This window comes from Aphelocoma coerulescens, chromosome 1A (assembly GCF_041296385.1).
Source record: "Aphelocoma coerulescens isolate FSJ_1873_10779 chromosome 1A, UR_Acoe_1.0, whole genome shotgun sequence".
In the NCBI taxonomy this organism is placed as follows: Eukaryota; Metazoa; Chordata; class Aves; order Passeriformes; family Corvidae; genus Aphelocoma; species Aphelocoma coerulescens.
This window is the reverse complement of record NC_091014.1, coordinates 79314997-79342329: the sequence shown is the minus strand read 5'-3', so window position 1 is coordinate 79342329 and position 27333 is coordinate 79314997. Positions and strand designations below refer to the sequence as shown.

Below are 27333 nucleotides of genomic sequence, written 5' to 3'. Positions count from 1 at the left end.
TGGCTGATCTTATTTAGATTTTGTTTTGCTTTCCCCCTGTGGCTTTAGGGTGTATTGGGAAAAGGGTTGCTGTGTATTGTGGAAGGGCTTTTGTACAGGCCTGTATTGCTAAGCTCATTTCCCTGAACTCACAGCAGCAGTGATGCAGGAGTGTCTTTTGGGTATAGCAGGTCTTTGGGGGAGAGCTAAGATACAGGAAGGTTTTGGTTTTTTAGGGTTTTTTTTTTCACATTGGACAAGTTATTTAATGATCCAGTCAGATCATCCTGGGCTAAGGTTTTTCCTGTTAAAAAATTACTTCATATAATGGCAGGTTGGAAACCTTCTGGGAGGCAACAGAATGCATTGGAGACTGCTAAATTAATCCGTGGTTTCCTGCATTCGTGTTACATAGGAACCATTTCCTTCCATTCTCAGTCCAGTCTGTGTACTTCCTGCTAGCCAGCACAACTTCCATGGAAACTAAAGAGTTCTCCTATCATAACTTGAGGACCCAAGTGCCATTGCCTTCTGTTACAGAAATGTAGCTGGGGAAGGGGTTTGTGTGGGACATTGGCAAAAGTCACTAACAAACAAATGAACAGTAGTACTGGGGTCAGACTTCACCTTAATTTGCACTAGTTATTTAGGTCAGTTGTCTAGAGAGTAAAAATAAGTGGTCTGTAAACATAGTAAAAACTTAACTTAAAATGGGCCTTGCAGTTTCTCAGTTGTTACTTGTGTGTTTCAGGGTGTCAAGCCAGCCAGCTTTGATAAAGTAGCAATCCCTGAAGTGAAGGAGATTATTGAGGGATGTATTCGTCAAAACAAAGGTGAAAGGTAAGTGCTTACTTTGCAGCTACAGGTATTAATTGCTGTTTGAGTCCTTTATCTGTGATGATACCAAATCCAGTTACTTCCTGGGGTCTTTGTTCTCATGGAAGTTGGGAAGCCAGTATTCTGCAGCTTCTGTTCTTCGGTAGATTCCTATTCAACGATTGTTTTAGAGAATTAACAGTGTTAGGAAGAGTGCAAATGCCACAGTAACCACCCACGTCCGTTTATTCAGAAATTCTATTGCTTTTATTAAAACTTTGGCCTAGACAACAAAATAGTGGAGGGCAATCCTTCCAGGTTTCCAAGTATTTGGATTGGTTGGTTGGTTGTTCTGTAATTCTCTGGGATTTTTTGTCCCTTTGATTCTGTTGGTATGATTGATTATTTTGAGGACTCTTAAGTTTTAAATTCTTGCTGCTCATTTTTATCCATGTTTTCTGCAATATGATTGCTACTTCAGGTGGTTAACTTACACCATTACAGGAAATCTATAACTGCTCTGATGGCTTATTTGTGTGATTTGTTTTGTTTTCTGCTTTTACATGGTTGTTACTTACTGAATGTCTGATTTCAGACTGCTTCAGCTTTTGTCCACCCTCTAGCTGCCCTCTATTCTGTTCAGAACTAGTTTTGTTCATAGATGTTTATTCATCCCCTTTTACTAACTCTCGAAGTTTTACATCTGATGGTGTTGCTGTGTATTTTTAGTTTCAGTTCTTTTTCTTGCTTTTAAACAATTTAGTATTTTTTTCTTTTTTGAAGTTCATTTTGTGGCTGCACATCACTTATTTCTTGCCATTTAGTTTCGGCTGTTAACTACTGTTGTTAATGATGTACTTGTACGAACGTAAGACTCTTTTGTACCTTCAGGACAAAGCTTCTAATTGTGCGAAACAGAATGCACATGAGGTGGTTCACAACAGAGTAAAACTTAGAGAGTAAATCAGGGGATCATCTGGGAAGGTTATTCCTTAATATTTTATGAAAGCCTGATAACTGAATGTGCTTTCTACATTCTTTCCCAATATGCTAGATATGCTATTAAGGACCTTTTGAATCATGCTTTCTTCCAAGAAGAGACTGGAGTACGGGTAGAACTTGCAGAGGAAGACGATGGAGAAAAAATTGCCATTAAACTCTGGCTGCGAATTGAAGACATCAAAAAACTCAAGGGCAAATATAAAGATAATGAGGCAATAGAGTTTTCATTTGATTTGGAAAGAGATGTCCCAGAGGATGTAGCACAGGAAATGGTAAGTGCTGGTGGCCCTACAAAGCTCTGGAAGTAGTGCTGTTCTCTGACAGTGAAATGGGGTGTGTCAGACTCTGCTTTTGCTGTTACTGCCTAGAAATAAACAGGTTCAGAAGTGTGTAGATGAGCAGTTAGTGCCAGAAAGTGGTAGCTTTTGTTGTAGCACTCGGACAGTGGCTGTCTGTGGCAGTGTGAATTCTGTGAATGTATCCTCCTTCAGGTGGAGTCTGGCTATGTCTGTGAAGGGGATCACAAGACAATGGCGAAGGCTATCAAGGACAGGGTATCTTTGATTAAGCGCAAGCGAGAGCAGCGCCAGTCGGTGCAAGAAGAACAGGAGAACATACTTCAGGAAGAAGGTAGTCAGAAGCAGCAGCTGGAGCAACAGCAGCCATCAAGTGCTTCCCATGCAGGGTCAAAGCATCCCCAGTCTGTCACTGGTACTACTTCTGTCCCCACTGCTTCAGCATCGGTTTCTACACAAGTGGAGCCCGAAGAACCGGAAGCTGATCAACACCAACAGCTGCAGTTCCAGCAACCCAGTATATCTGTTCTTTGTAAGTGCCTCAGCTGGTTTATTTAGGAACTCTTGCACTTACACGCTTCCTCCCATCAGTCTTATACTTTTGGTGGGTATAGCAGTAAATATCTCGAGATGATGCTGTCTGCCGTTACTGTCCGCTGAAGAACAATAGGCCACTAGAAAGCACAGCAACATGAGATACATTCCTGTGGCCTAGCTGAGCCAAGGCTTGGCACAATGCACAGTCCAAATCAGCACAAAATGATTTCGCTTTGTTTCAAGGTACCAGATGAACTGAGGCACCTAAACCATGACCACGTGCCCTTGGTTTTGCTGCCCTCCTATAGGGACAGCATATTCTGGCCCTGCAGAAGGCTGTATGTTCTTGCACCAGTGCAGATCAACCTATTAAAACCACTTATTTGAATCCTTGTTAACTTCGTTTAAACTGGAAATGAGATTAATCTACAAGTAGTTCAGCTCATAATTTGCTTTCTGAAAAGTCTTAATTTTCTGTTCTACATACTGTACATGAAAAGATGAATTAATAATCCTGTCTTTTCCTCTTCTGCCATCCCAGCATTTGAATCAGTATTTGAATAATGATGGAAGATGACAACTTCCATGTTAGAATGATGAAGTTAAAAAGCAAATTACTGTCTGCTCTTTAGATAACAGGGATTTTAAATTGACTGTTATGCCTAGTTTGCTACTATGCCTACATGGTGCACCTGCCAGCCAGCACAACACACCTGTTTTAAATGTCTGTGTAAAATGAAATAAAAATAATGATTAATAAACCTTGAAAGATCATTCATAGCAATGTGGAATTTAGGTTTCTATTTCTAGTCTAGCCTTTTGCAGGAAATACAGTTTATTATTAAATATCTTCCCAAAGAACTCCTGAAATGACTAGTTTTTTCAGGGTTTTAGAGGAAGGTGTAATGATAATAAATTACTGTACTGAGGAGGAAAAAAAGATTTTAAAATCAGCTTAAATATTACAAGAGGTAAGATGCTAATAAAAGGTCCCCATGGTATGGCACAAAAATCAATTTAATATTTGATCAATTTTAGGATCTTTCAAATGTTGAATCCTGACCACAGTTCCTGAAATGCAGATTTTTCTCCTTAACTTTTCCAGCTGATGGAACAGTTGACAGTGGCCAGGGGTCATCTGTGTACACTGAATCTGTGAGCAGTCAGCAGACTGTGTCCTATGGTTCCCAGCACGACCAGTCAGTCTCAAACACTGGAGTCCAGGGATACACAGCTTCAGTTGGCCAAGTGCAGTCCCAGCAGCATGGAGCATATCAGCCACCTGCAGCGGTAAGCCAGACCTTACAGCACTGCAGATGCATGGGATTACTTGATTCTGTATGTCTGTTGAAAGGCGAGAGGAGAGTCTGCTCTGCCATCTTCCACGTGTGCTTTGTTTTGCACAGGATACAGATTCTGCATGGGAGGAGTTCAGGGGCTTTTTTTGCAAGGTGACTGATTTTAGAGAGGGAGGGAAAAGTGCAAGAGCATTTTGTCTTGAAAGCTTTTTTTTAATCTTGGCTGCAATTAAGCAGAATGATGGGTTAGCTGTTTTTGTGGATGGAAGTAACATTCAGAACAAGACTATCTCATGAAAATAAGCATTTAATCTCGCTTGGGAAGGTGGTGTGTGTATGTTTATATGAAGTCACCAGGCATCAAGCTGCTGGTTTAGTTTGAAGAAGGGATTATAATAATTGAAGCCACTGTATGAAATTGCTGTGTGTGTTCTGTGAGGCTTTGATTACAGATTTTGCAGGTAAGACTTTTTTAACTGCTACAGAATGTTGCATGTCAGAACTCCAGACTGAAAAGACCCCCACATCCTTGTTCCCAGTTTTATTTCTAGCTTGTGTTGATTTGCTCATCATGCGTATTCCTTTTCCCTGGAACGTCTGCACTGGGCACAAATACTTTTCCTACTACGTTCATTTGTGTTGCCCTTTTATTTTGGTATGTTTTTTCCTTGGTATGTTTTTAGATCTGAGTAAGAGAGTATGCAGAAATCTATTCTAACTCTGGAGTAGAACTTCTGCTACTTTTATATTGTCTTCAGTGGTTCCCTTGTCGCTTGTTCTTTACACAGATAAAAATCCAAGATTAAGGCAGACATTATGGTATAATGTAGTAATACCATAAAGGAGAAGATGTGCCCCTTAAGATTTAGGGTCCTCACTTCTGGTACCTGTGGTTGTAAGCCTTATTACAGAATCACTGGTGTAACTAGGATTTTGGCAAACAGGCTGGTATCACTCACGATCAAAGCATCTCCATCTTTTTCAAAGACACTTAACCTGAGGTGTGTGGTACTGTTAGTCCTTGATAATGAGTTCTTAATCCGTCTAAATAAGCTGCTCCTCTGGATAAGCCATATTTTGGTGTTTGGGCACATAGTGAACCAGAAGCCACGTCACTCTCTTGGGATGGCTGGCTTCTGGGTTGAGAGACCACAATCTTTTGAGAGGAGGAGGGAGAACAAGCATATGATAGAGGAACAGCTAAGCTGCTTGGTTTGCTGCAAAAACGTGCTCATGCTGTGTGATGACAACAGTGGTACCAGGAGGCTGACAGAACTACAGGAACTACTAACCCTTTGTTGGGAAGGGGCTGACAGGTCGAAATTGTATTGACAACTGAAAAAATGGCCTTAAAAAGAATCATAGAATGCAGTTTGATCAGGACAAGAACAAGGTTCATGCTTAAACTAAGTACATAATGAGTAACCACTGGCTAGGCAGCCATTTTGCAAAATAAATTTAAAATATAGTCTGGGATCACATTGGACCACAAGCTGGACATGGTCAAAAACATCATGCTGTCATGAAAAAGGCAAACATCCCATTATATGAAGTGGTAGTTCTGCTATTGGTAAGTCTATCCTGGACACCTTGGTTGAGTGAATTGGGGGGTGGCTTGGGAGAAAATCCAGAGGAGAGTGTTAAAAAAACCCCATGAGAAAGGCAAAAAATGTGGTTTGTGTGGGAAGACTGAAATAATTGAGTCTATAAAAGATAAGCTTGAGGACAGAGAAAGCTGTAAAAGGCTACTATGAAATAGGAGCAGGCTAAATCAGATCACAACATTGTTGTTAGATAGAATAAGGAATGATAAACCTAAATTGCAGCATGGAATTATTGTTTGGGAGGGGTTTTTTTGATACCCAACAAAGACAGATAAGTACTGTAGTCTCCATCAGTGGAGATGCTTCTGAACTATTTAGATAAATTAGAGTCAGGAATGATGTATAACTACTCCCGCCTTGGAATAGATGAAGATGTATTTAGTTAACCATTTGAGTTCTTTTCTACCTCTCTCCCAAATTTTTAATAAGTTTAGCAAGATTTCTCACAATAGAAATCTTGAAAGTCAGATCTCTGCTGTTATCTTGATGTTTTCTCTCTGGAGGTCTGTATCTGATTTTAATTAGTTTAAGATATTGTGGATTACGTCCCTAAGAAGCATATACTGCCTCTTTAAAAATATCATGTTACCATACTTAAAAACCAAAAAAACCCACAGCAAAACACAATACAACACCAAAAAAAAATGGCAATAACAACTCCCACCTCAAAACTTTATTCTGTTTCTTCTGATTTGATTGGTTTTTGACCTGTGGCCTTCTGGATTGTGGAAAGATTACAAAATCCAGATGCTTTTATTGGCCCAGCATCTGGAAGATGCTTGTCTAAGACTAATTTTACAGAATTTTCCACACACTAAACTGACTTTTTTCCACAATTCATGTTGCAGAGGGTGTAAGGTTTAAATTTTTATGGTAATGTTTTAGTTAATAAAGAGCCAGCTGCATCCATTTAGCTCGTGTAATTCAGGCAGAGGGACTGCCCCGGTAGAGGAGCTGGGTGAGGAGATACCTGTAGACACACATTCACTCTAAAAACTAATGAATGATTGAAAGCTCGTTAGTATCCAAGTTTTTATCTGTCAGACTACCAGATGCTTTGAGTACACACCGTATGGGCTGTGTCTGTGGCCCCAGAGAAAACGTTCTCTGTCTGATCTGCCTTCCATGTTTCTCATAAGGGTACTAGGGAGCTTTCCCTGCTCAGTAACCTAAGGCGAACTTGGGTCCTCAGAGGTGCACACAGCCTGTTCCCAGTGTGTGTTGGCCTTCATTCAGCATTCTCATATCTTGTGGTACCACACATTAGTCAATATTGGGCCTCTCATTGTGTGTCTTCATTTCTACCTCATTATAGTTTTTGCTGTGTTTTTTTTTTTTTTTTTTTTTTTAAGTGTTCAATTCTTAACTTTTGTTTTCCTCCTTTAGCTTCAACGTGGTCGTAGCATGTCAGTTTGTGTCCCCCACCTTCCTGCTCTTCCCTGTATGTCCTGCATCCCTCTCAGTGCTCCTTGCACCCCACCACCAGCGCTGTCTGCACCTCTTTCTCCTTTCTACCTTCGGACTGTCCCTGAAGAAACCTTTGCAGAAAAGCTTTCTAAAGCCCTGGAAAGTGTCCTGCCCATGCACTCTGCCTCTCCACGCAAGCATCGACGCTCCAGCCTGCCCTCCCTCTCTGTCAGTCCTGTATGTGTTGCCATTTGCCTCCTGGCACAGTAAGATAAGTTATCATTAAATACATCCTGGCCTCTGGGCATTTTTTAAATGAGAAATTGAAGAGTCAGTTCCTTACACTGTCTCTGTAATGTTGATTTTGTTATTTTTATTCTATGAAGCAGTACACGTAAACATTATCAAACAGTGGCTGACTGCTTGTTTCTTGTCTTTTAGGATAGAATAAATGTAAATTACCCAGTTGTACCACTGAAGGTAAAGGAAAGACTAGTTCTTATTATCCAAAGTCAGAAGACTTATTTTTCAACTGCTAAGTAAAACACTGAATGTTAGTTAATCCCTGCACAAAACAACCAGCTTTTAAAGCCTGATTGCTATGGCTGGTTATTCTTAAAGCTTTGGCTAGCTGTGATAGTGATATTAGACATTTAGAGTATGAATACTTCTGAGGCTTTTTCTGTAAATTCTTATCAGAAATGCCACTTCAACTGCTTCTTAATGGGAAGAAGCCATAGTTTCATGTTTTCTTAGAAAGTCAGATGCAAAGATAATGTGCAATAGAGGAGGTAGTTGCTTTTCAATTTTGAGCTTCAGTTTACACAAAATAAGTTTTGAGAAGCATTTTTGTGTAAATGAAGTAAGTAGAACCAGGTTTAGAACATAGGACAGGTACTTCACCTGTAGGACCTTCTCATTAGCATCGGTCAATATGGAAATTTGCTGCTGCTTTTCCGGGCAAAAGAGGCTGGGGAGAAAGTAAACAATGTGGAAACAGCACTTCAAAAAGTCAGAAATGCCATTTGTCTTGGATGGTATATTTACTACTGACTCCTACAATTTTTTTTCCATTAGGGAAGAGAATACATTGTCTCTGGGCATACTGCAGGCAGAGATGAACAGAGTCAAAATTACTAAATTGTTTGATATTCTTACATAGAACTCTCTTCAGTGAAATATTCCCTACAGCTCTTAAATAAGATGAGCCTCGTCTGAACTAGTACATCAGATGGAATTACCTGAGGACTCTGCTGTTATTAAACCTGTGAATGTTTTATTGTCCAGGCAAGAGTTTCAATGAGTGATAATTTTCTATGTGGAAAGGTATGACCACAAGTGATTAAATGGATCAAGAGAGATGATCAATTTGGGCAGAACCCAAAGGTTCTTCAGTTTTATCATAAGGGTTTTTTTACCTCTGTGCTGGAATGGGTCCATTTTGTCTTATAAAAGGTTTCTTTTTAGCTTTTTGACTAGCATACAGGACACTAGCACTGTGGTTTTTGTATTGGAAAACACTAAGATCTAATGTAATCTTCTGAGTGTGAATTAGAGGCTCTGCATTGTTGCTGCTCTCAAGTTCTGAATTTCATATTCCACATATGGCAGTGACCGCAGGGGTTTGATTGCATTTCAAGCACTGATCACAATGGATAGGCCATGACAGTAAGTCTCATTCCATTGTCAGGAGCAGAATTGGTTTCTTCTTGTGAACTATTGGAATTGAACTGGAAAAGCAGCTCTAACACCAGCAAATGTTCCCATTTGTAGCTATGCCTGCCATGGATGTATTTAATGGATATTTACAACTCACCTAAATTTCCTAAGTACTGTATGTTTTTGACCATGAACTGAGTATGAATTCTATAAAGTTACTTCACAGAACTGCCTAGTGAACTGTGCATGTTGATGTGCTTTCACTTTTAATGTATGAATTACCTGTCTTGTTCATGTCAATACAGCCTCAGCATCCTCGTGGGGGAACACCACCGTTCCCAGATTCACAGATATTTTTCCCAACCGTTCATGAACGGCCGGTGTCTTTCTCACCACCACCTGTCTGCCCGCCGAAGGTGGCAATTGCTCAGCGGCGCAAGAGCACTTCATTTTTGGAAGCTCAAACTTGCCACTTCCAGCCATTGCTGAAGACTGGCCCGAGTTTAGTTCCACCTGGTGGTAGTCCCACCAATTGGACTCCAGAGGCATTTGTTATGCTGGGCACAGCAGCTCAGAGAGTCGCTGGAGAGCCTCTGCATGTGCAAGTTAATCCCGTGTTTGAGCAAGCTCCTGTCCACAGTGACTATAGATCTGGACCAACACCTCCAGAGGATGCTCGCTACAGAATGCATCCAGAAGCTGTGTATTTGGTGGGCATGCACTATCCATCACAGGTATCGGAGCAGTATGATCAAGTAGCTTATAACGCTCACGCGACTGAACAGCATTTGAAGCAGGTCTCTGAGTCAAACCATGGGCAAGGTGGTCCTCCACAAAGCTCTGTGTTCGACTTTCAATCGGGGCAGACATACCTGGCAAGACACGTTCAGAACATGAGGCTGGATTCTGGGATGGGTCCCCTTTCTCCATTATCCAGTGTTTCAGCTCCTCTGAGTGCAGACCCAGCTCAGATGACGATCCACCAGGTATTTGTTCCGCACTCTGCCCCGGCTGTGCTCTCTCACAGCGGCGATGGCAGAGCGAGCTGTGTCTTTGAGTTCCATGTGCACACACAGAGCTCTGCTGCAGCAGAAGGGGCGGCTTTACCCCCGCGGGTCTACAGAAGTCGCCGGGGCTCTATGGAGACCAGCCAAGAGGAGTGCACCCAAGGCATAGGGTCGCATGGTCGGCTTCAGCCTGTGACAGAGGAGCAGTGTAACTATCTTGGTGCTGGGTTAGCGGGTCCCAGAGGGGGCTCTGCCAGGCGCAGCTGGCCAGAAGGAAGCCCAGAATACTCCAGTGATTCCTCACAGCTGACTTCCTCTGACACTGGTGATTTCCAGTCTCCTCCCCCTACAGGGGGGTCATCTTCTGCTTTTGGTTCAGACTTCTCATTGCCCATTGTTCAGCTGCCTCAGAAGGTGTTGCAAGAGTCGCAGCTCTTCATCTGCTTCCCGCAGGGAGCCTCAACTCAGCAGGCCTTGTCCACCTCGCTTTCATCAGGACCACCTGCATCCTATCCTCAGGTTACAGGAGCAAACCCTTCCAGAATTTCACTGCTTTTTATAAGTCATACCTGGCACTAAAAGGGAAACCTTGCTTTTAGACCTGCTCCATGTGGTTCTAAGAATTAGCAGTCATGGGGGTGTCTTTCCACCAAGTCTATACTAGGATCTCTTTAACTTAACCAGGTTGCTATGAAATAATGAGGCATTAGCAACCATTTGGTCTGTGTTCAGATTTGGCTGAAATATTGGTAGGGCTTTTGTGTTAAAAGTAAAGAATGGTCAGTGTTCCTCCTGGGACTAGCTGTTCTTTTATTGAGAGGTAGCTGGAGTACCAAATTGGCTTTTAAACAGTGGTTTTAATGAAATGTATCTTCTCCACAGTTAGAATCAGCGGTGATAGTAAAACTTGCTTTGTGTTTCTGTTGCTGCTCTTTAGCCATTTTAATGTGTTATTTGAAGTTGAACTTTCATACAAATAATGTTCTATTAGACAACAAGGTTATTTTGGTGACTGTCCAAAATGCAAGAGCTTTTTCTAGACTTGGGGAAAGAAAGTGGGAAGAGAGGAATGGAAGGAGCATGTGTTGTGTACGTGGATTTGGAAATGTATTTGTTGAAGAAGTATTTGAAGAAGCTAAACAGGATGAGTAGTTAATTAATGGCACAAACAACTGTTGCTAATTGGTATTGCCACCTCATAAGCCTTGTGTGGTGTCCTTTTAAGTAGCAAAACATGAGGCCTGAAGCTTAGTTTGGAGATGTGTGTTTTATCAGCATATGTGGCATTTGCAGTGGTCACCTTTCTGTACGCTGTGACTGTGAGGTGTGTGTCTATATACATTGCGTCTGCACTCGTAGTCTGAAGTCTCATAACTTCCTGTGAAAAGAGAGGATTTACTTTAAGTAGGCTTCTCTTTTACCTCTTTTGTCCTTGGAACTGGGGGCTTTGACATTTTAGTTACTGGAGTATTAGCAACTTTGGGATTTGTGTGAAGGAGAATATTTTGCTTTCTGTATTAAGATCAAGAACTAAGTATTTAAGGCTTTCTGTAAGGATAATAAAGGTGTTTTAGTAGAGCTGGAACAGCTTTAATCACCAGTCTAATAGATAGCAATTGCTGTACTGTAGAATTTGTAAAATGAATCTCCTACTCAAGAACTTTGAAAACTATGTGGAGATTTTTTCTCCGTAAACCTTTGTTAAACTCAGGAGGGGAATTCTGATGGATATAGAATACATCTGGAAAACAAAAAAAAGAGGTCATGTTTTTTGCAGAATGTAAGTTCTGGGATCTTTTATCTAATTCATTAAAAGATTAGAATTTGAAACCCAAACTGAGTCAATGTGAACAGATGTTACAGCAGTGGGATGTAGCACATGTTTAGATCCTAGCCAGTAAGGGCCTCAAGCTTCTAAAACAGCAAAGAAAAAAATGGTTCTCTTCATTGGCAGTCTGCTTTCCCCAAAGTTTCCATAATTAGAAAAGTATGTAATTTTAACAGACTTGTTCCTAATGAACTTCTGCAAGCTGAATGATCACAGCATTAAGGACTTAGGTATTTCTGATATACATATGCACCAGATATGCTTCTTACAAAGGCAGTTCACCCAAGTGGTGCATGCTCAGGGAACTCATCTGGAGGTCTTTGTCTAGTTCTCTCCCAGGAGCTGATAAAGAAATGCAGTTGTCACAAAAACAATAATACGGATCCTGGGATCTGATAAAAAAATGTCAGCCACAAAAATAATACTGGAAGTCCATTCCATTTTCCTCTGCATCTTCCACATTCATTTGTATGCCACTCATCCATTTTTTTCGTTGCTTACTCAAAAATTCTGTTTTAGCTAGAATGTGAACCCCCATATTTTTCCATATCCGATTCTGGGTAGCCTTTGAATGGCAGTGACTCTGGAAATGATTATCAGCCTGTGTTTTGACATGCCTCTCAAAGGAAGCTCATGGCATCTATGTGTACTGGGTACTTTGTATTTGAAGTAGAATTCTGTGTATCTTTGTGCCTGTTTTTTTTATGGATAGTTTTATGTCCATGTAGCCTCCTTTTATTGCCCCACCTGGCTGTGTTTAGAACACGTGTAAAGGTAAAACTTAATGCATCTATTTCCAGTTACCATACCAAGGCATCCTGCTCTTAAAGCATCACCAGTGGAAGAAGAAGCTGGTAGGCTGATCTGTCTCATGTTGAGGGGCATGTGGGTTGCAGAGTCTTTCTGTATTGGTTATTTTGGAAGACTTAAAATGAAGTTCAGATTTCCTCCAGATAGCTCTGCTTTGTTCTGGTTGTTTTAATGGAATTTGGCCAGAAGGACTGCTTGTCCAAAAGGACAAGCTAGAAACCTATTCCAACCAGATCATTCCAGGCAGAAATGATTTTAACTGCCTGCAGCAGAAACCATTGGGTTTTTCTCAGCTGATTCTCTTTTTTTTTTTCCCTCCAGACACAGGTGCAAGGCCAGCCAGCCTCAAGCAATGCATCGGTGCCATCCCAGCCTACTCAGCACACTCAGCAGGTAAGATCATAGTTCCTCAGCTCAGGACTGAAGTACTCCCAGCATAGAATTTTGATGACTCTTTGAAGAGCAATTGACTACCTCTGTCACCATTTGACCCACAGTTTTGCAGCAAAGGAATCCTCTGGTTCCCACCCAGTCTAGCATGCTATACATACACACTGACTTTCTGAAATTTATTTTAAAAATCATGTTAATGCTTGTTTTCCCATGCCTGTCTTCCCCAGCTTCCACCTGAGCTTGCAGTGGTGTTCCTGTTCAAGGGGAGACATGTCAGGATTTGTAAATTAGACTGTCTAGACAGTCAGACTTCATTCTCATGATTCCTTCTGACTGGAAACGTGATCTGCAACATTCTCTTCTCTTAATTGCCTTGTCTTCCTTTTTAGAATCTTCATTCTTGGTTTCATAGGTGAAAGAATTCTGTTGCAAGATTTGGTGCCAATAATGGAATTGTATTAGTAATGCTAATGAGTAATTCCTAAAGCTTGACTGACTTGGCATATTCTGAAGAGCCACTGATACCATTTAGGAGAGAGTAAAAAGCAGAATTTAAGTAGGATATGCTTTAAAAAATCTGTTGGGGGGGAAATACAGCTAAATACAGCTTCTGCCTCTTTTTTCCTGCTACAGAGTTCACAGCAGCCAGCCTCTTCCCAACAGCCTGGACAATACCAGCTGCAGCAGCCCTCAGTTTCTGCCAGCACCACTCCTGCACAAACTGTCTCTCAAACTCAAACTTCACAGATCATGCCAATGCCTCAGGCAGCAGCTGGGACACAGGTAAACAAAATTCTTTCCAGAAGTTTTTGTTTTTCTTCTTTACAGCTGGTAAATTCAATATGCTGCTGCTTTCACTTCTGTCATCTTTTCTAATGGTTCCAAAACATTCATCCAAACAAGAGTATTCTTAGTGTACTACAACTGTCAATTTTGTTGGAAAATGTGTTGAAACCCTTTCACACATGGCAATCGTGAGTAATGTGTGGGAAGGAGAGCACTTCCATGCACAAAGATCTTTAAAGTGTCAAAAATATCAGGAGGCATATTGATGAATGGTGTATTGTGAACGGATTCTCAGGAACTTCTCATTTCTCTGTTTCCCATACACTCTCTATCTTCTGCACCATTACATGTGTAAAACATACTCACTTACTTAGGCAGTGAACTATAGGACTCCTTTCTTCATTCTGTCATCTTTCTTACTCGCTCTTCTTTGCTTCGTGGTCAAGAAGCTTCTGTTACTGAATATTGCTTCATTTTGGCTCATATCTCTGTTAAATGTGTGAGCCACAATTTTGTTTTTAAAATTATTGTTTTGTTGCTTGTTCATCTAAACTGCCTTTCCAGTTGCATCGTTTGCTGGCTTTAATTGACATATTCCCTGCCATTCTCTGAATGCTGGCACAGTGGATTTTGATACTCCTTTTCTTTAGTCCCCATACTCAAAGCTGACAGATTTGTTGTAAGATTTGCACTTCTTTGCTGTAAGAAGGCAGGCTTGGGTCTGGGGACAGAGTTGAGGGGAATTCGATTCTGTTTATGCACAAATCAGTGCTTCAGGGTATTCAAATGTTGCTCTTTCACCCTCTGTGGGTGTCTGTTTCAAGAGCCTGTTGAGTTCTTCAAGGGAAGTGTTGCAAAGTGAGGACTGTTTGGAACTCCAGCTAGCTTCCCAGCCACTCTGCCAACTGTGCTCCCCAGCCACTTTAACAGAGTGCTGTAACTTGAATAATGCTTTCTTTGACTAATGTGTAAAACTCTGCTTTCCGCAACCCTGCTTTAAAAAAAAAAATCTATCTCTATTTTCTTTACCTCCCCAGCTTCCTGTTTCCCAACCAGTGTCGATCATCCAAGGCGAGCCTCAATTACCTGTTGCAGCATCTTCTCTCCCTCAGCCTTCAGTTGCCCCATCAGTCCCCATTGGCTCTCATTTTCTACCCATGGGACAGGCCTTGCCAACTTCCGTGGTTCCCCAGTTCCCAGTGTCTCAGTTGCCGGTAGCAGCTCCTCATGTGACAGTGGCTCAGCCAGGTTTCCAGTCGCTGCCCATTTCGATGGCAGCTGGCATGAATCAGCCACTGCTCACGCTGGCCACGTCTGCCGCGGCAGCTGCTGTTCCTGTAGGACCAACGGCTGTCCCTGGCCAGCTCCCCACACTGATGCAGCCGGTGGCTCAGCTGCCCAGCCAGGTTCTCCCGCAGCTCCTGCAGCCGGCTGTCCAGTCCGTGGGATTGCCAGTCAGCATTGGACAAGCTGCTGAAGCTTCACTTCCTGCTGGAGATGCTCTTTACCAGGTATTGTTGCAAGCCAGCAGACCTCTTCTCCACGTTTTTGCCCGTTCCTCTAAGGTACCAGATCTGAGCCCTGTGCCCTGGCCAGCTCACTTCTCATATGAGAGCCATTAAGCCACTAAGAGAAATTCTGTTGTGCGGTAAAGAACTGTTTTAAGGAGGAGAGAAGAAAAAAGTCCTTGGACAACCATGTGTTTTGAATTTTTCATATTTGGCACTGGAATTCGTCTAAAATGACAGAATCATAGTGCAGGGCTTTGTTCAACCACCATGTGAGAGAGGACAGCTGTATACTCAAGAGATCTGTCAACTTGAGGAAAAAGAAAATAAGAAATTGTAACTTTAAAAATAGGAGATGTGTATTGGAAAGAAAATCAATGGCGGCATATTCAACAATGTCAGTGTTTGATTCCAGCTCTGGGAAGGGGTGGGACAGGGAATTTGTAGAGATCAGTCAGGCAGCACGGATCTTGGACGTGACGTAAGTACCTGATGCTGGTTGTGAACTGCTAGACTGGTGGGCACAGACTGCTTCAGTGACTTTGTGTGACCACTCACTGTAAAAGTGGCTACCTGAATAACGATAAAAGTGTTCCTTGTTTCTGGGTCAGCTCATTACAACAGGACAGGAAGAACACAAGAGTGTTCTTGCTATTTAATCTCAAGAACCAGCAGCAGTTATGTAACATCTGAGCTGTAGTTGTTCAGCCTGAAAGTGCTTCAACCTCATTTCTAATCTCAGGCTTTAAAATCTTAGGCTATATAGGCAGCTGTGAGAGTTGGGAGATGAAGATTGCTTTGCCTAAGATTTGGGACTATGAGTGGGAATTTGCTTGTTCAGGCATGGTGACTTGCATGCTGGCTGCATGAGCAGTTTGCTCCACATCTTTGGGAAGATTTTGGGAGTGCTTGAACAACTACAGAAGTTTGGGATATGCCCCTGGAACTGATGATTTTTTTTAAATTACTGTCTTGTTTCCTGATTAGCTCTGACATTCACTGACTTGATTCCCTCATTTCTGTTGCAGGGCTTCCCATCTCGGCTGACACCGCAATACCCAGGGGACTCGAACGTTGCACCTTCCTCTGCTGTGGCCTCTGCCAGCATTCCTTCTGCTGTGCTGTCCCCTCCCATGCCCACAGATGCAATGGCCCAGTCAGGCTACCTTGCTCCTGTTGTGCAGCCGTATGGGGAACAGAACGTTTTAGTTTCCATGGGCAGCCTGGGAGGACAGGTTCAGGTGCCCCAGCCTCCTGTGAGTTTAGCACAACAGGCCTCATCTGCCTCCTCACAGCAGGCAGTCGTGGAGGTAAATATGTGGAATATAATGTAACAATAGATTTTGGATGTTTGACTCATGCAACAGTGTATCTCTGTGGGGAACTAATCCCTTCTGTGCTTGTCTTCAGTTGGAAGTTAATATTTCAAATTACCTTTTTCTTACAGCAGAATGTCATGCCAATGTGGGGACCTTGTTGCCACTGGTTGTTCTGTTGGGAAGTGAGTGTGCATCCTGCAGGCAAAAAGCAGTAAAACACTTCACTTCTTGCTTGTACTGTAGAACATTTTTGCCATATCAAAGACAAGCTGCAGTTGATAGTCGTTGAGAATCTGTCATTATGCCTATTCCCTGCAGCGTGGTTCTTGCAGGGACAATTTGAATTGTCTCTGTGTTCTGCATTGGCTTGCCTTTTGCACATTCTGTTAGTAAGACTGTAACTGCATGGCAAACTGTAGTGACATGTGGCAGTAGAAAGGATGGCTGGTTTCCTCTCCTCACCCCTCCTCAGATGATATTTTGCTTCACTGCAGTTTGCTCTAGAATATTTTGTAGACTAAAGCTGTCTAGATGCCAGCTGTTTAAACTTCTAAAAAGGCAGAGCTTTCAACTTTACAACTGGTTTGGGAGGAAACACTGAAGACTACTGGGTTGCTTGAAGAGGAGCTGTAATCTTTGGGGGGGTTCTTGATTGTAGGTTTCTATCCATAGGGTACTCAGGGACTCTCACAGACTGCTTCTTCAGAGACTCTTCCAGCAGCACAGCCTGCTCAGTCTACCCCTTTGGCTTCTTCTATGGATAGGTGAGCATTGCTTCTTTTCACCAAACTGAATTTTAATGTCATCTGTTAGATTATACTTCCATGGATAATCTTTAGATATATTTTTTCACCAGGGATATATTTTTTTTCACTGAGAATGTTCTTGAGTAACTAAAGTTCCTAGAGGAAAAATAGGGTCATGAAGGGTGGAGCAGGTTGTGATTTATGGTGGGGTATGGAGGGAATAAATAAGATTGTGTATAGTGATTAACTTCTAGTCCTTTTTCCTTTGTCATTCAAATGGATCATAAGTGATGCTTTTTTTGTCCTTTTGAATATTTAAGTATATTCAAACTCCAGATAGCTTGAAAACGTAGGTTTATACAACTCGGCTTGCAAGAGGGTGTAGCAAAATAATTACTGTTAGAATTTCAATTTAAGCAACCCGAAGTGGCGACAGGACTGTTTTCCTCTACTCAGTGATTAACACACATCTACCACTTCCCAGAACAGAGTATCGTGTGATAGGTTAAAGAGCATCGCTGCAGTTCTGGAATGCATGGATACTAACAGGAAGTTGCCTTTTGTTTTTAGTGCACACTCTGATGTTGCTTCAGGATTGAGTGATGGCAACGAGAATGTCCCGGCTTCCAGTGGAAGGCACGAAGGGAGGACGACGAAACGTCACATGCGCAGGTCTGTCCGCAGCCGCTCTCGCCATGAGAAGACTTCTAGGCCGAAACTGAGAATTCTCAATGTGAGTATATTTTATTTTAGGGACAGTTCAGTAGTCACGATGCGTTTTTGAGCCTCTACAAGCAGCCCAAATATCATGTATTAAGAGCTTTTTGGAGCATTAGGTAAGGTAAAATTGGCTTGCTTAGCTACCAGTGGTTCCACAGAATATTCCAGAATATTCGGTGTATCCTCATGATGCCTTGAAGTGGCTACCTAAAAACAGAGGCTAGACAAGAATAAGAGAATAAACGTAGGTATTTATTTGAAGGGCCTTCAAAGGTACACCTTGGGAGTGTAAAGCCTACAAGGGGCTCCACCCAAGATGGACACTGGGTCACTGGTTCTTCACACTTTTATAAGTTTGGTCCATTTGCATATCAGGGTTAATTCTCCAATTATAGCTTCAGTTAATGATGTAATTACCCCAAGTTTGCCCCTCGTCTTCAAAGGCTTTTATTTTACACATTTTGAGGTCTGGGACAACTGAGGTGTCCTTGAAGAGCAAACTTGGAGAGGTTTGTTATGTCTAACCAGCATGAGAGAGCAGCAGCTGACAGACTGCACGAAACTTTAGAGTTACACACCAGGCAGTACTGGATTTGAGAAACACAAAAGTTAAAACCTAAGGCATCACTCAGACAAAATTCATGCTCTACGTGGCATCATTTATTAGACTGGAAACATAGAACATGTTTGTATTACACCAGTACTGTTGGTTTGTCTCAGTGAACTTCAGAGCAAAAGTCTTAAATTCTTGTTCTTTTGGTTTGAAGTATTATTTTCTTTGCTTTAGGTTTCAAACAAAGGTGATCGGGTAGTGGAATGCCAGCTAGAGACACACAATCGGAAAATGGTTACTTTCAAATTTGATTTGGATGGTGATAACCCTGAGGAAATAGCTTCAATCATGGTAAGATATATTTTAGAGATGAAGAAGCCAGTTGGTCGTATTTTTTTGTTTATGTTTCAGAATTGCTCTGCCATGTAGCATGGTGTGTGTTCACCTTATTGGTACACAACCACAGCTAGAAATTTGGCACAGAGTGGTTTAGCAGTCTGATTATTAATGTTGCATGCACAGGTCACATGGAAATTTGTGTCAGTTTTTAACTTAGAATTGAGGTTTTTATCAGGTAAAACTGCTTCTGTTTTTTTGGTTGGTTTTTTGGTTTTTTTTTTTCAGTCTGATGAGGCAAGCAACCTTCTGGAAGTGCCAGGTTAAAACAATTCTCTTTGCTTTTCTAAGAGCAGACATTGCTAGATCTTCTTAATCTTTAAGTGTTTCACCATTGTTGTCAATTAAAATGGGAAGATTCTGCCTTTAAAGTAAGAAAGGGGAATTGTGTTTTGGTTTCTGAAAGTACATAGTGACTGATGCTGCTTTTGACTTTATCAAAAGAAAAAACTTCTCCATTTGATGTATGATGGCCAGGCATAGGAAAGAATTTGCCCATAGAGATACATTTAAATGAGAGTACTGAGTAGCATAGAATAGAACCCCCCTTTTTATTTTTTAATTTAAACTCTCATTTTTGGTCTGGTACAGTCTAAATGAGCCTGAGATGGTTTTAGTGTTACTGGAGTGAGGGGGGATGACAAAACACAGTATCTTTTGCCATCTTCTTGGGCACCTGGGCAGTATTTATCTTTTGCTTAGAGAGGTGACAGAATCTGAGTTGGTGTGTGCTGAATTTGTACTTGTCAAAAGGAACCAAACCAGTAATATGGGAGAAATTATCTCTGCCCCTAATGGCTTTCTGAGGAAGAGGAAGAAGTTGGTTCTTGACTAAGTACAGTACAGAAGTCAATAACATGAAGTCACGTGCCAGGAAATATGGAGAGTACACAGATGTTTTTCTTCACCTTATACCTAAAGTGATCCTATGGAGAAATACGAGAGTATGACTTATAGAAAATGAACCAAAACTAACACACAAACACTCTCCAAGCAACAACAAATGCAATTATTTGAAGATGAGTAGGAGCAAAATAAGTGAACTTTACATCCAAAATGCAGTCACATAGTTAAAAGTGTGCAACCTAATTTAAACATCTCAGTCTGGAACCTCGTGCTCATTGGTTCCTTGTTGAATATTGAGCAGACTTTTGGTTGCAAGACTTCCTTGTTTCCTTTTAATCATGATACTGTTTGGCATACCCCATATAGGTGTCTGTCGTTCCTAAACTTACAGTAGTGAAGGTTTCTTTAACTAGTAAAGTATTCTGCATTGCAAAGGCTGATATAAGCACATCATGCCTGACTTCCCTTTTCTTGACCCAGCATCCCAGGAATTTAATGTAAAAGCAGCATCTCAGGCTTTACTTCTAAGGTACTTTCTCTCTCTTTCCCAGCAGAGAATCTGTGACTGACAGCTCTGTTTCATAGACTGTTTTTGCGAGTTTTGCCATACATAATTTCAGGAGACAGAATCCTCTCATGGGTTAGACCAAATCAAAAATATCTTCCTGACTGCCGAGTGTATTTGTTTAAACTAATATTGTCCAACATAAGCAAGAGAAGGTATTTTCATAAAGCAATACAATGTATTGGAAGTAGACAGGCTGAGCAATCTTCCTCTCCCTGTATTTGGAACATAATTCATACTGGCTTTTATGTACCACAGCCAGACTTTAAATCAGTGATGTGCAACCTGCATGGAAGAGAAGTTGTATATGGCATGGAAAGAGAAGCACAGAAGACATCTTGCGATACAGAATTTTCAATTTCTTTGATATTACAGTTCTCTTTAAATATGTCTCTTAATGCACATTGTATTCATTAGATAGGAGGAATTGCAGTAAGATACGGCTGCTAATATTACCTTTCTCTGTGCTAAGCAAAGGTTGAGGTGACATTTTGATGAAGAAGTGAGACTGAATGTTGTTCCACAGCAGAGATTAAACCAAGGCACACGCTTCTGTGCTGGAGATAATTTGAGAAACAATTGTTTTTCTCTAAGGTGTCACCACCTTCATCTTGTTCAGAAGAACAGCAAAGGGAAGACAAAAATTAGCAAGAGTAAATTGTAGTTATTCAATATATTGTTTTGAAATTGTTTGTATAAAATTAATGTTGCTTTGTTCCCTTTACAGGTGCAGAATGAGTTTATTTTAGCAACAGAGCGAGATTCATTTGTAGAACAGGTACGAGAGATTATTGAGAAAGCAGATGAAATGCTAAGTGAGGATGCAAGCGTGGAGCCAGAAGGGGATCAGGGGCTGGAGAGCATGCAGACAAAAGATGATGGCTTCTTCCCGGGGTCGCAGGTATGTGAAGGACAGACTGCCTCAGCTGTTTGTATCTTCCATTTTGGGTGGTATGCTTTTGTGAGTAGAGCTAGCTAGAAATAGAAACTTCCTGTCGTGAGAGAGATCAAAGATCAATAATTTAAAGGCAAAAAGGGAAAGCTTCATATCAGAGTGAGTGCCTAAAATTAAGTTAGAAAGCTAAATAACAGACCTCTTACTTTATGATGTGTTTGAAGACTTCCAAAGCTGCTGAATCTCCTAACAGGACACTAAACAGACTTAAATGCTGATGCTTCTTGGATTTGAGATTATTGTGAGGTAGGACAGTAAAACCCCAACCCTGTGCAACTAAACACTGAGAGCCTGGTCTCAGGCCCTCCACCCAGTGAAGTACTAAGAGACTGGATAGCTCGGTTAGGAAACACAGGTTTTGAAACTGTTTGCTGGGTGCTGAAAGGGGTGACATTTCCTGAATCTCTGCCTTAATTACACCCAGAACTAGTTTGGAACATCCATTTGTCTGTCGAATGTTTCAGGAAATCAGTTGGATTTCCAAAAGAATTTTTAGATCAAATTGTTACATTGACAGTCACTAAGATGAGAGTCTCTAAAAACACTGTAGCTGACATTTATCTGGGCAGAATTCCTCTAGTTTGGTGATGGTGCTTGGGTCCCAGGTACTAAATGCCCACATTTCAGTAAGCTAGCATTTTAAGAACTGTCTTGTGGGTTTCTGTTTCAGAATAGAAGTTTAAATTTTATCTTACTTTACAGAAATTAGAGTTCAAACAGCCAGATCCTACATCTTCCATGCCACAAAGAATAGGTAAGTCTTTTGTGATTTTTTTTCAACAGTTACCTTTTTCTGTTTCAGCGGATGGGTGCAGCCAAGTTTTTATTTTGTATGATGGAGTGCACATTCCATATTGCAGGTTATGTATTCAGTTACAACCATGTGTCACTAAACATCCACCTTCTTTCTGTTTAGGGGTTCCTTCTAGCTCCTTTACCCAGGTTGTTCATTCTGCGGGAAGACGGTTCATTGTCAGCCCGGTCCCTGAGAGCCGACTGAAAGAACAGGGCTTTTTCACACCTGCTGTTTCTGGAGGAAACGAAACTTCAGATATGGGTGAGTTGTCTAAACTCTTAAAGAGCTGATGCCGAAGACATGTTCATCAGAACTGTGAAATTAGGTAACTAAACTGTTACTGAAGACTTCCTAAAGTACTCAGGGAAGTAAGGAGCTGTTCATGCTGGTAAGAGGTGACCATAATTTGGGTCATCTTTTGCAGAATTCCTAGAGAAAAAACAGCTGATGGGCTATCTGCAAGACTCTGAAACTTTAATTCTGTATTTTAATATAAGCCTGGATTTGTGCGTTTTGGTGTGGGTTTTTAGTTTGGTTTGTTGGGGTTTTTTTATTCCAAGAGGTAAATGTGGTCTTAGTTTAGCCATAGACAATAATACTATAATGAACTTTTTCAGGTGGACTGATAATTTTCTTTTCTTCCAGTTGCAGCATCTCCAGTACATGGTCCTGGAATGAATCTCTCCCACTCGGCATCATCACTGAGCTTGCAGCAAGCCTTCTCTGAGATGGGGCATGCTCAGATGACAGAAGGACCTAGCACAGCTCCTCCAGTGTTCAATCAAACCATACCACCATTTCCACCTGCACTTTCTACCATGGCGGGCAGTGGTGCAACTCCTGCATCTGTGGCTACTTCTTCAGTATCTGTTCCCTCCAGCACTGGTGTTTCTCTTCCAGGATCTGCTCCTTTGCCTTCAGAAAATGCAGCTGTTGGAGTTGCACCAAGCACAAGTGTGCCAAGCTCTATTTCTCCACCTTCAGCCTCACAGCCTGGACAGCAATCGACCGGTGTCACTTCCAGCGTGAGCGCCCCTGCTTCTTTCTCCATATCTGCCATGTCCCAGCCTGCTCAACCAGTGAGTGCAGACATTGCCCCCAGTATCAGCACACCATCGGCTTTGGCACTGCCATCTACCCAGGTTCCTGGTGTCACTGGTCTCGGTGCTGTGGCACCAGCTGTGACATCCCAGTCTACTCCTCAGATTGTGAGTAGTATGGCAGCACCACAGACATCTGTTGCCCTGTCTCTGGCCCAGAACGTGGCTTTGCAGCTTCCTCAGCTCAGTAGCAGTGGCTCTGTGTGCAGTCTGGCAGAAACAACAGTGGTAAGCGCTCCACAGTCACTACCTGAGAGTGGGCACTCTCTGGATAAATCACATCCCTGCAATGCAGCTGGCTTATCTCTTCCAATCTCTGCACCTTTATCATCCTCAGCAGCATCAAGCATATGTGGTTCGGTCTCTCAGCCAGGGATCCACCCCTTACTCGTTCCATCAGGAATTACATCAACACCTGTCCTACCCCAGATTTCAGGTGCAACACCCATGTTGCCCCAGGTTCCCTTACCTGGTGTCTTGCCACAACCAGTCACTAACTTGCCTGCAGTACAGCAGACTTTGATACACAGCCAGCCTCAACCAGCTCCATTGCCCAACCAGCCTCACGTTCACTGTCTGGAGGCTGATGCTGATGCTCAGTCTAAAGCCCCTGGTATTGATGACATAAAGACCCTGGAAGAAAAGCTGCGGTCTCTCTTCAGTGAGCATGGTAACGTGGGAACGGTGCATCCGTCAGTGTCTCTGGAGACCTCGCTGGTGATGGAAACCACCGTTGTTCCTGGGATCCCAACCACTGCTGTTGCACCAACCAAACCCCTGACATCCATTAGCACTTGTATACCTCCAAGCAGTTTGCCTCTTGGACCAACTGGCTTGCCAGTGCTGACTCCAGTTGCCACTCCTGGGCAAGTGATCACCCCTGTCAGCTACATCTCGGCCTCGAGCAGCATCGCCACAGCAGCAGTGAAACCGGGGACCTCTCCTTCAAAGCCCCCTCTCAGCAGGGTACCGGTAAGAAACGCAGCGTTTGTGGGAGTATTCAGCTCTTGTAGGAAACAGCCTTCTTGGGCAGCATGCTTTTTATAAAGCAAAATATGTATTCAGGAACAAGCTTCTTCATTTAATATAGTATTGAAAGGTTTACACTCTGGTTGTTTTTATGTGTCCCAAGAGGTGTTTTATTTTTGTCCCTAATGGGGAAAAAAAAGTCCAATTCTGTTTTATGTTTTGGAGAGATGTGTTTGATGTCACTGTTAGTTTTTCCTACTCTTAAACTACAAAGAGTGAAGCAACTGTGGTTTGCTTTTTGTTTGTTTGGATTTTTTTCTTGATACTGCTTTTTTCAAATAGAATTTGGATGTCTTGCTTTAGATAGCTTTTTATCTTGTACATGACCATTAGACTGAGATGGTTGGTTGTATATTTCACAAAGTAGTCAGGATAGCATAGTTTTGCTTCCTGTCGTGAGCCTTTTCCTTGCAGGCAAGGGTGAACCTGGCTGAAAGGGTTTATTTTTTTGAAGTTCTCTGCTACTTACTTGATGCCTGGATACCATTTTCCTTTCAAATGTTAGATTTGTGAGAGCAGGATTTTGAGAAGTTTAAGAGATACCTGAAAACAAACCTGTTGTTGTTGTTGTTGTTTACTGACTCACGCTCTACAAGCAAAACACTTTCACAAAGAAGTAACAACTTGAGAGACGTTGTGGATGTTGTTACCTGCTCACCAACCAGATATAACAATAAGTGAAATTTTCTTTTGAACGCCTGCCTGTGTGGGGACACAGCCCATTTCAGTATTTTAAACTATTTTGGTAGTCCTTTCCTTAAATGGAAAGGTAGCTCTCAAATGGAAATAAATTGAAGAAACTTTCAGGTATTTAACAAACCAAAAGCTTTAATAGTCGCTTCTTTTTGTTTCTGTAATGCTTTTTTGTACTCATTGGCACTTTGTGTTGGTTGTCTTTAGCCAGCCTTGCTGCTAACCAGTTTCAGGCCATTCACATTGAGCCAATGCTCCCAGCATCTCCATTCATTAGTAGTCTTTCCATGTACTCTTTGTAGTCAAAGACAGTAGAAAATTTCTGCTATGGAGGAGTGGGAATATGTGCCAATAAAGCTGATAAGGAAATCTAGACACAAAGGCATCCATTAGTATTTCAGTGAAACTGAAAATTAGGAAAGAAATATTAGAAAAAAATGGAAACTGGTATTCATTCAGGAAGTTTGGAGCAGTTAGAAAACTGCTAATTGCCAATCCGTAAATACAAAGGCTTGGGTTTAAATGTAATAAATATTATAGGTTTTTTGATTGTCAGTTGTAGAAAGCCTACCTCCTCTCTGAAGTTTTCATTTTTAAATTAGTTTGTTTTTTTTCCAAAGCTTAATTTTAATTTCACTTGGTGTTGTTGCTGAACATTAAGGAGCTTATTGTTTTAGTTTTCTGGGGTTTGCTAAACTCTGTGTCTGTGTATTTATTTGTGGCCAAACTGTTAACCTAGACAGTTTAATGTGTTTCATCGTGTATTTAAACTATGTTTTGCCTCTTATTTATAAACTAAATGATGAAGTTACCACAGCTTAAAAATTCATCATGCCTCAGAACAGGTAACATCCTCACATGTGTTCCTGCTGCACAAAAAAGTTGAGCTAATGCAACTCGGCCTAGTTCCTGCTGAGATGTTTTTGGGAGGATAGATAACGCTGGGAGTGCACCTTCACTAGCAGCTGCTCCTGCAATTTGACCCATCAGTTCCAGCTGTGGTAACACACTGCAAGCCAGAAGTGGTTCTGCTCCTTGAGGAATGGAGCAGACCGTGGAGCAGTTCCCCCTGTCCAGCAGCGCTCGCTGCCGTGCAGGGGCAGCCAGCTGGCCAGCGCTGTAGCTCATGAGGCTGCGTGCGTGCTCAGACTTCAGAGGCACTGGCAAACCTCAGGATGACAGCTGAGAATAAGAATTGCAAATTGTGTAATGGGTTGCTTAATTCCTAGAACTTCCCACTTCCCTAACAATGGAAATGACTAACTGGTATGTGCTATCTGACCTGGTGAGGAGGCTTTGATGCCTCCTCCTAACCTTTCGAGTCTCTCTAACCTCCTCCACGTAACCTGGATGACTTGCCCCTACCCAGTTGCATGGCCTAATCACCTTCTGTGGGTCATCAATACCCTTCAGGTTCAAAAAGAAGTGATGGATCAAAAGATTGGTGTGAGAGCTCTATAAATCTGTTTCTCAACAAGTGGAGACATCCTCTGGCACTGACAGTTCCTGTTCTCAAGTCATGTTACTTGGAACAATTTGCTGGAAGCATGCAGCTTGCAGTTTCTAATGGACAGTTAACATAGATCTGTTGGAAGGAGACTAAGTGCATTCTTGCACCATTTTAGAATTTAATCTTCTTGGAAGAATTGTTTTAACATTTCTTCCAGACTTGAAAATACTGTCCCCAAGATACTTTGTTCCTGGATACTGCAGCTTGTTTAAACTGGAAATTGTGGCTGCTCAAAGATAATCTGGATTATAAAATAAAAACGAAGCAAACACCTTCCCCCAACTTGGTTGCAAAAGTCCCTAAAGACTCTATGCTAACTGTCCAGGAAGGAATTCTCTACAAAAAAAAAGTTGAGGCTTCTGTTGTATGACATGACTGACTGTAGCTTGGTGTCTGATCCTTCTGTTGTTCCATGTCTGATGGACGCGCGTTTCCTCTTCGTTATCCATAGGTGCTACCAATAGGTTCTGACCTTCCGGCTGGCACTCCATCCAGTGAGCAGCTGCCACCTTTCCCAGGACCTTCACTAACTCAGGTGCTATACAACTTGGCAGATTTTATCTGCTTCTTTTCCCTTCAGAGAGCATGTTTCAATTAAACTCTCCATTGCATGTTATTAATGTTCTTGTTTTTCTTTTCTTTTGACTGAGTAACTCCTTTTGTGTAACCGTAGCAGTAGCCAGAGTGGTTTCAGTGGTTTCAGCACTGGGTGTGAGTGACCTGGTCTAGTGGAAGGTGTCCCTGCCCATGGCAGGGGTTGGAACTGGATGATCTTCAAGGTCCCTTGCCCTTTGGGGTGCTGTACCCAGTGCCTAATCAGGCTTAGGGGTTTCAGTGTGGTAATCTGAATTTGAAAGGTTTTTTTAAGAAAACGTAATGCAGGGGAGTGTGTGCATAAAACTTGAACCTGTTTTATTCTTGAAAAGGGTATAGTAGCAAAATAATACGGAAAATTATATATTGCCAGGAAATGCTTATGAAAATGTAAAATTGCTGCCTTTGTGAATTCCTTGTGAGGTCTTGGGGTTTGTTTGTTTCTTTTTGTGATTGCCTTTTTATTTGGTGGGGGTTGTTTTGTTTGGTTTGGGTTTTTTGTGATTATTACTACATTCTGATTTCACTAGGCCTTAAGATTTGCAAAAGGTATTTGAAGCTCCTTATCATAAACATGACTT

The 27333-nt window shown here is 41.8% G+C and overlaps 1 protein-coding gene across 5 annotated transcripts in view; it reads left to right on the top strand.

Moving 5' to 3' along the window:
- Positions 1-27333, top strand: part of WNK1 (WNK lysine deficient protein kinase 1) — a 100208-nt gene that overhangs the window by 54502 nt on the left and 18373 nt on the right. For 2 of the 5 annotated variants that reach the window (XM_069003689.1, XM_069003693.1), the window contains 17 exons: positions 731-819; positions 1850-2069; positions 2289-2625; positions 3736-3920; positions 8904-10124; positions 12565-12636; positions 13270-13419; positions 14460-14933; positions 15959-16240; positions 16922-17013; positions 17566-17728; positions 18503-18619; positions 20803-20976; positions 21733-21784; positions 21947-22087; positions 22472-23898; positions 26610-26693. In XM_069003689.1, coding sequence (XP_068859790.1) covers positions 731-819; positions 1850-2069; positions 2289-2625; positions 3736-3920; positions 8904-10124; positions 12565-12636; positions 13270-13419; positions 14460-14933; positions 15959-16240; positions 16922-17013; positions 17566-17728; positions 18503-18619; positions 20803-20976; positions 21733-21784; positions 21947-22087; positions 22472-23898; positions 26610-26693 — 5280 coding nt within the window. The remainder of the gene's footprint in view (positions 1-730; positions 820-1849; positions 2070-2288; positions 2626-3735; positions 3921-8903; positions 10125-12564; positions 12637-13269; positions 13420-14459; positions 14934-15958; positions 16241-16921; positions 17014-17565; positions 17729-18502; positions 18620-20802; positions 20977-21732; positions 21785-21946; positions 22088-22471; positions 23899-26609; positions 26694-27333) is intronic. The other 3 variants (XM_069003690.1, XM_069003691.1, XM_069003692.1) reach the window with 3 other exon arrangements.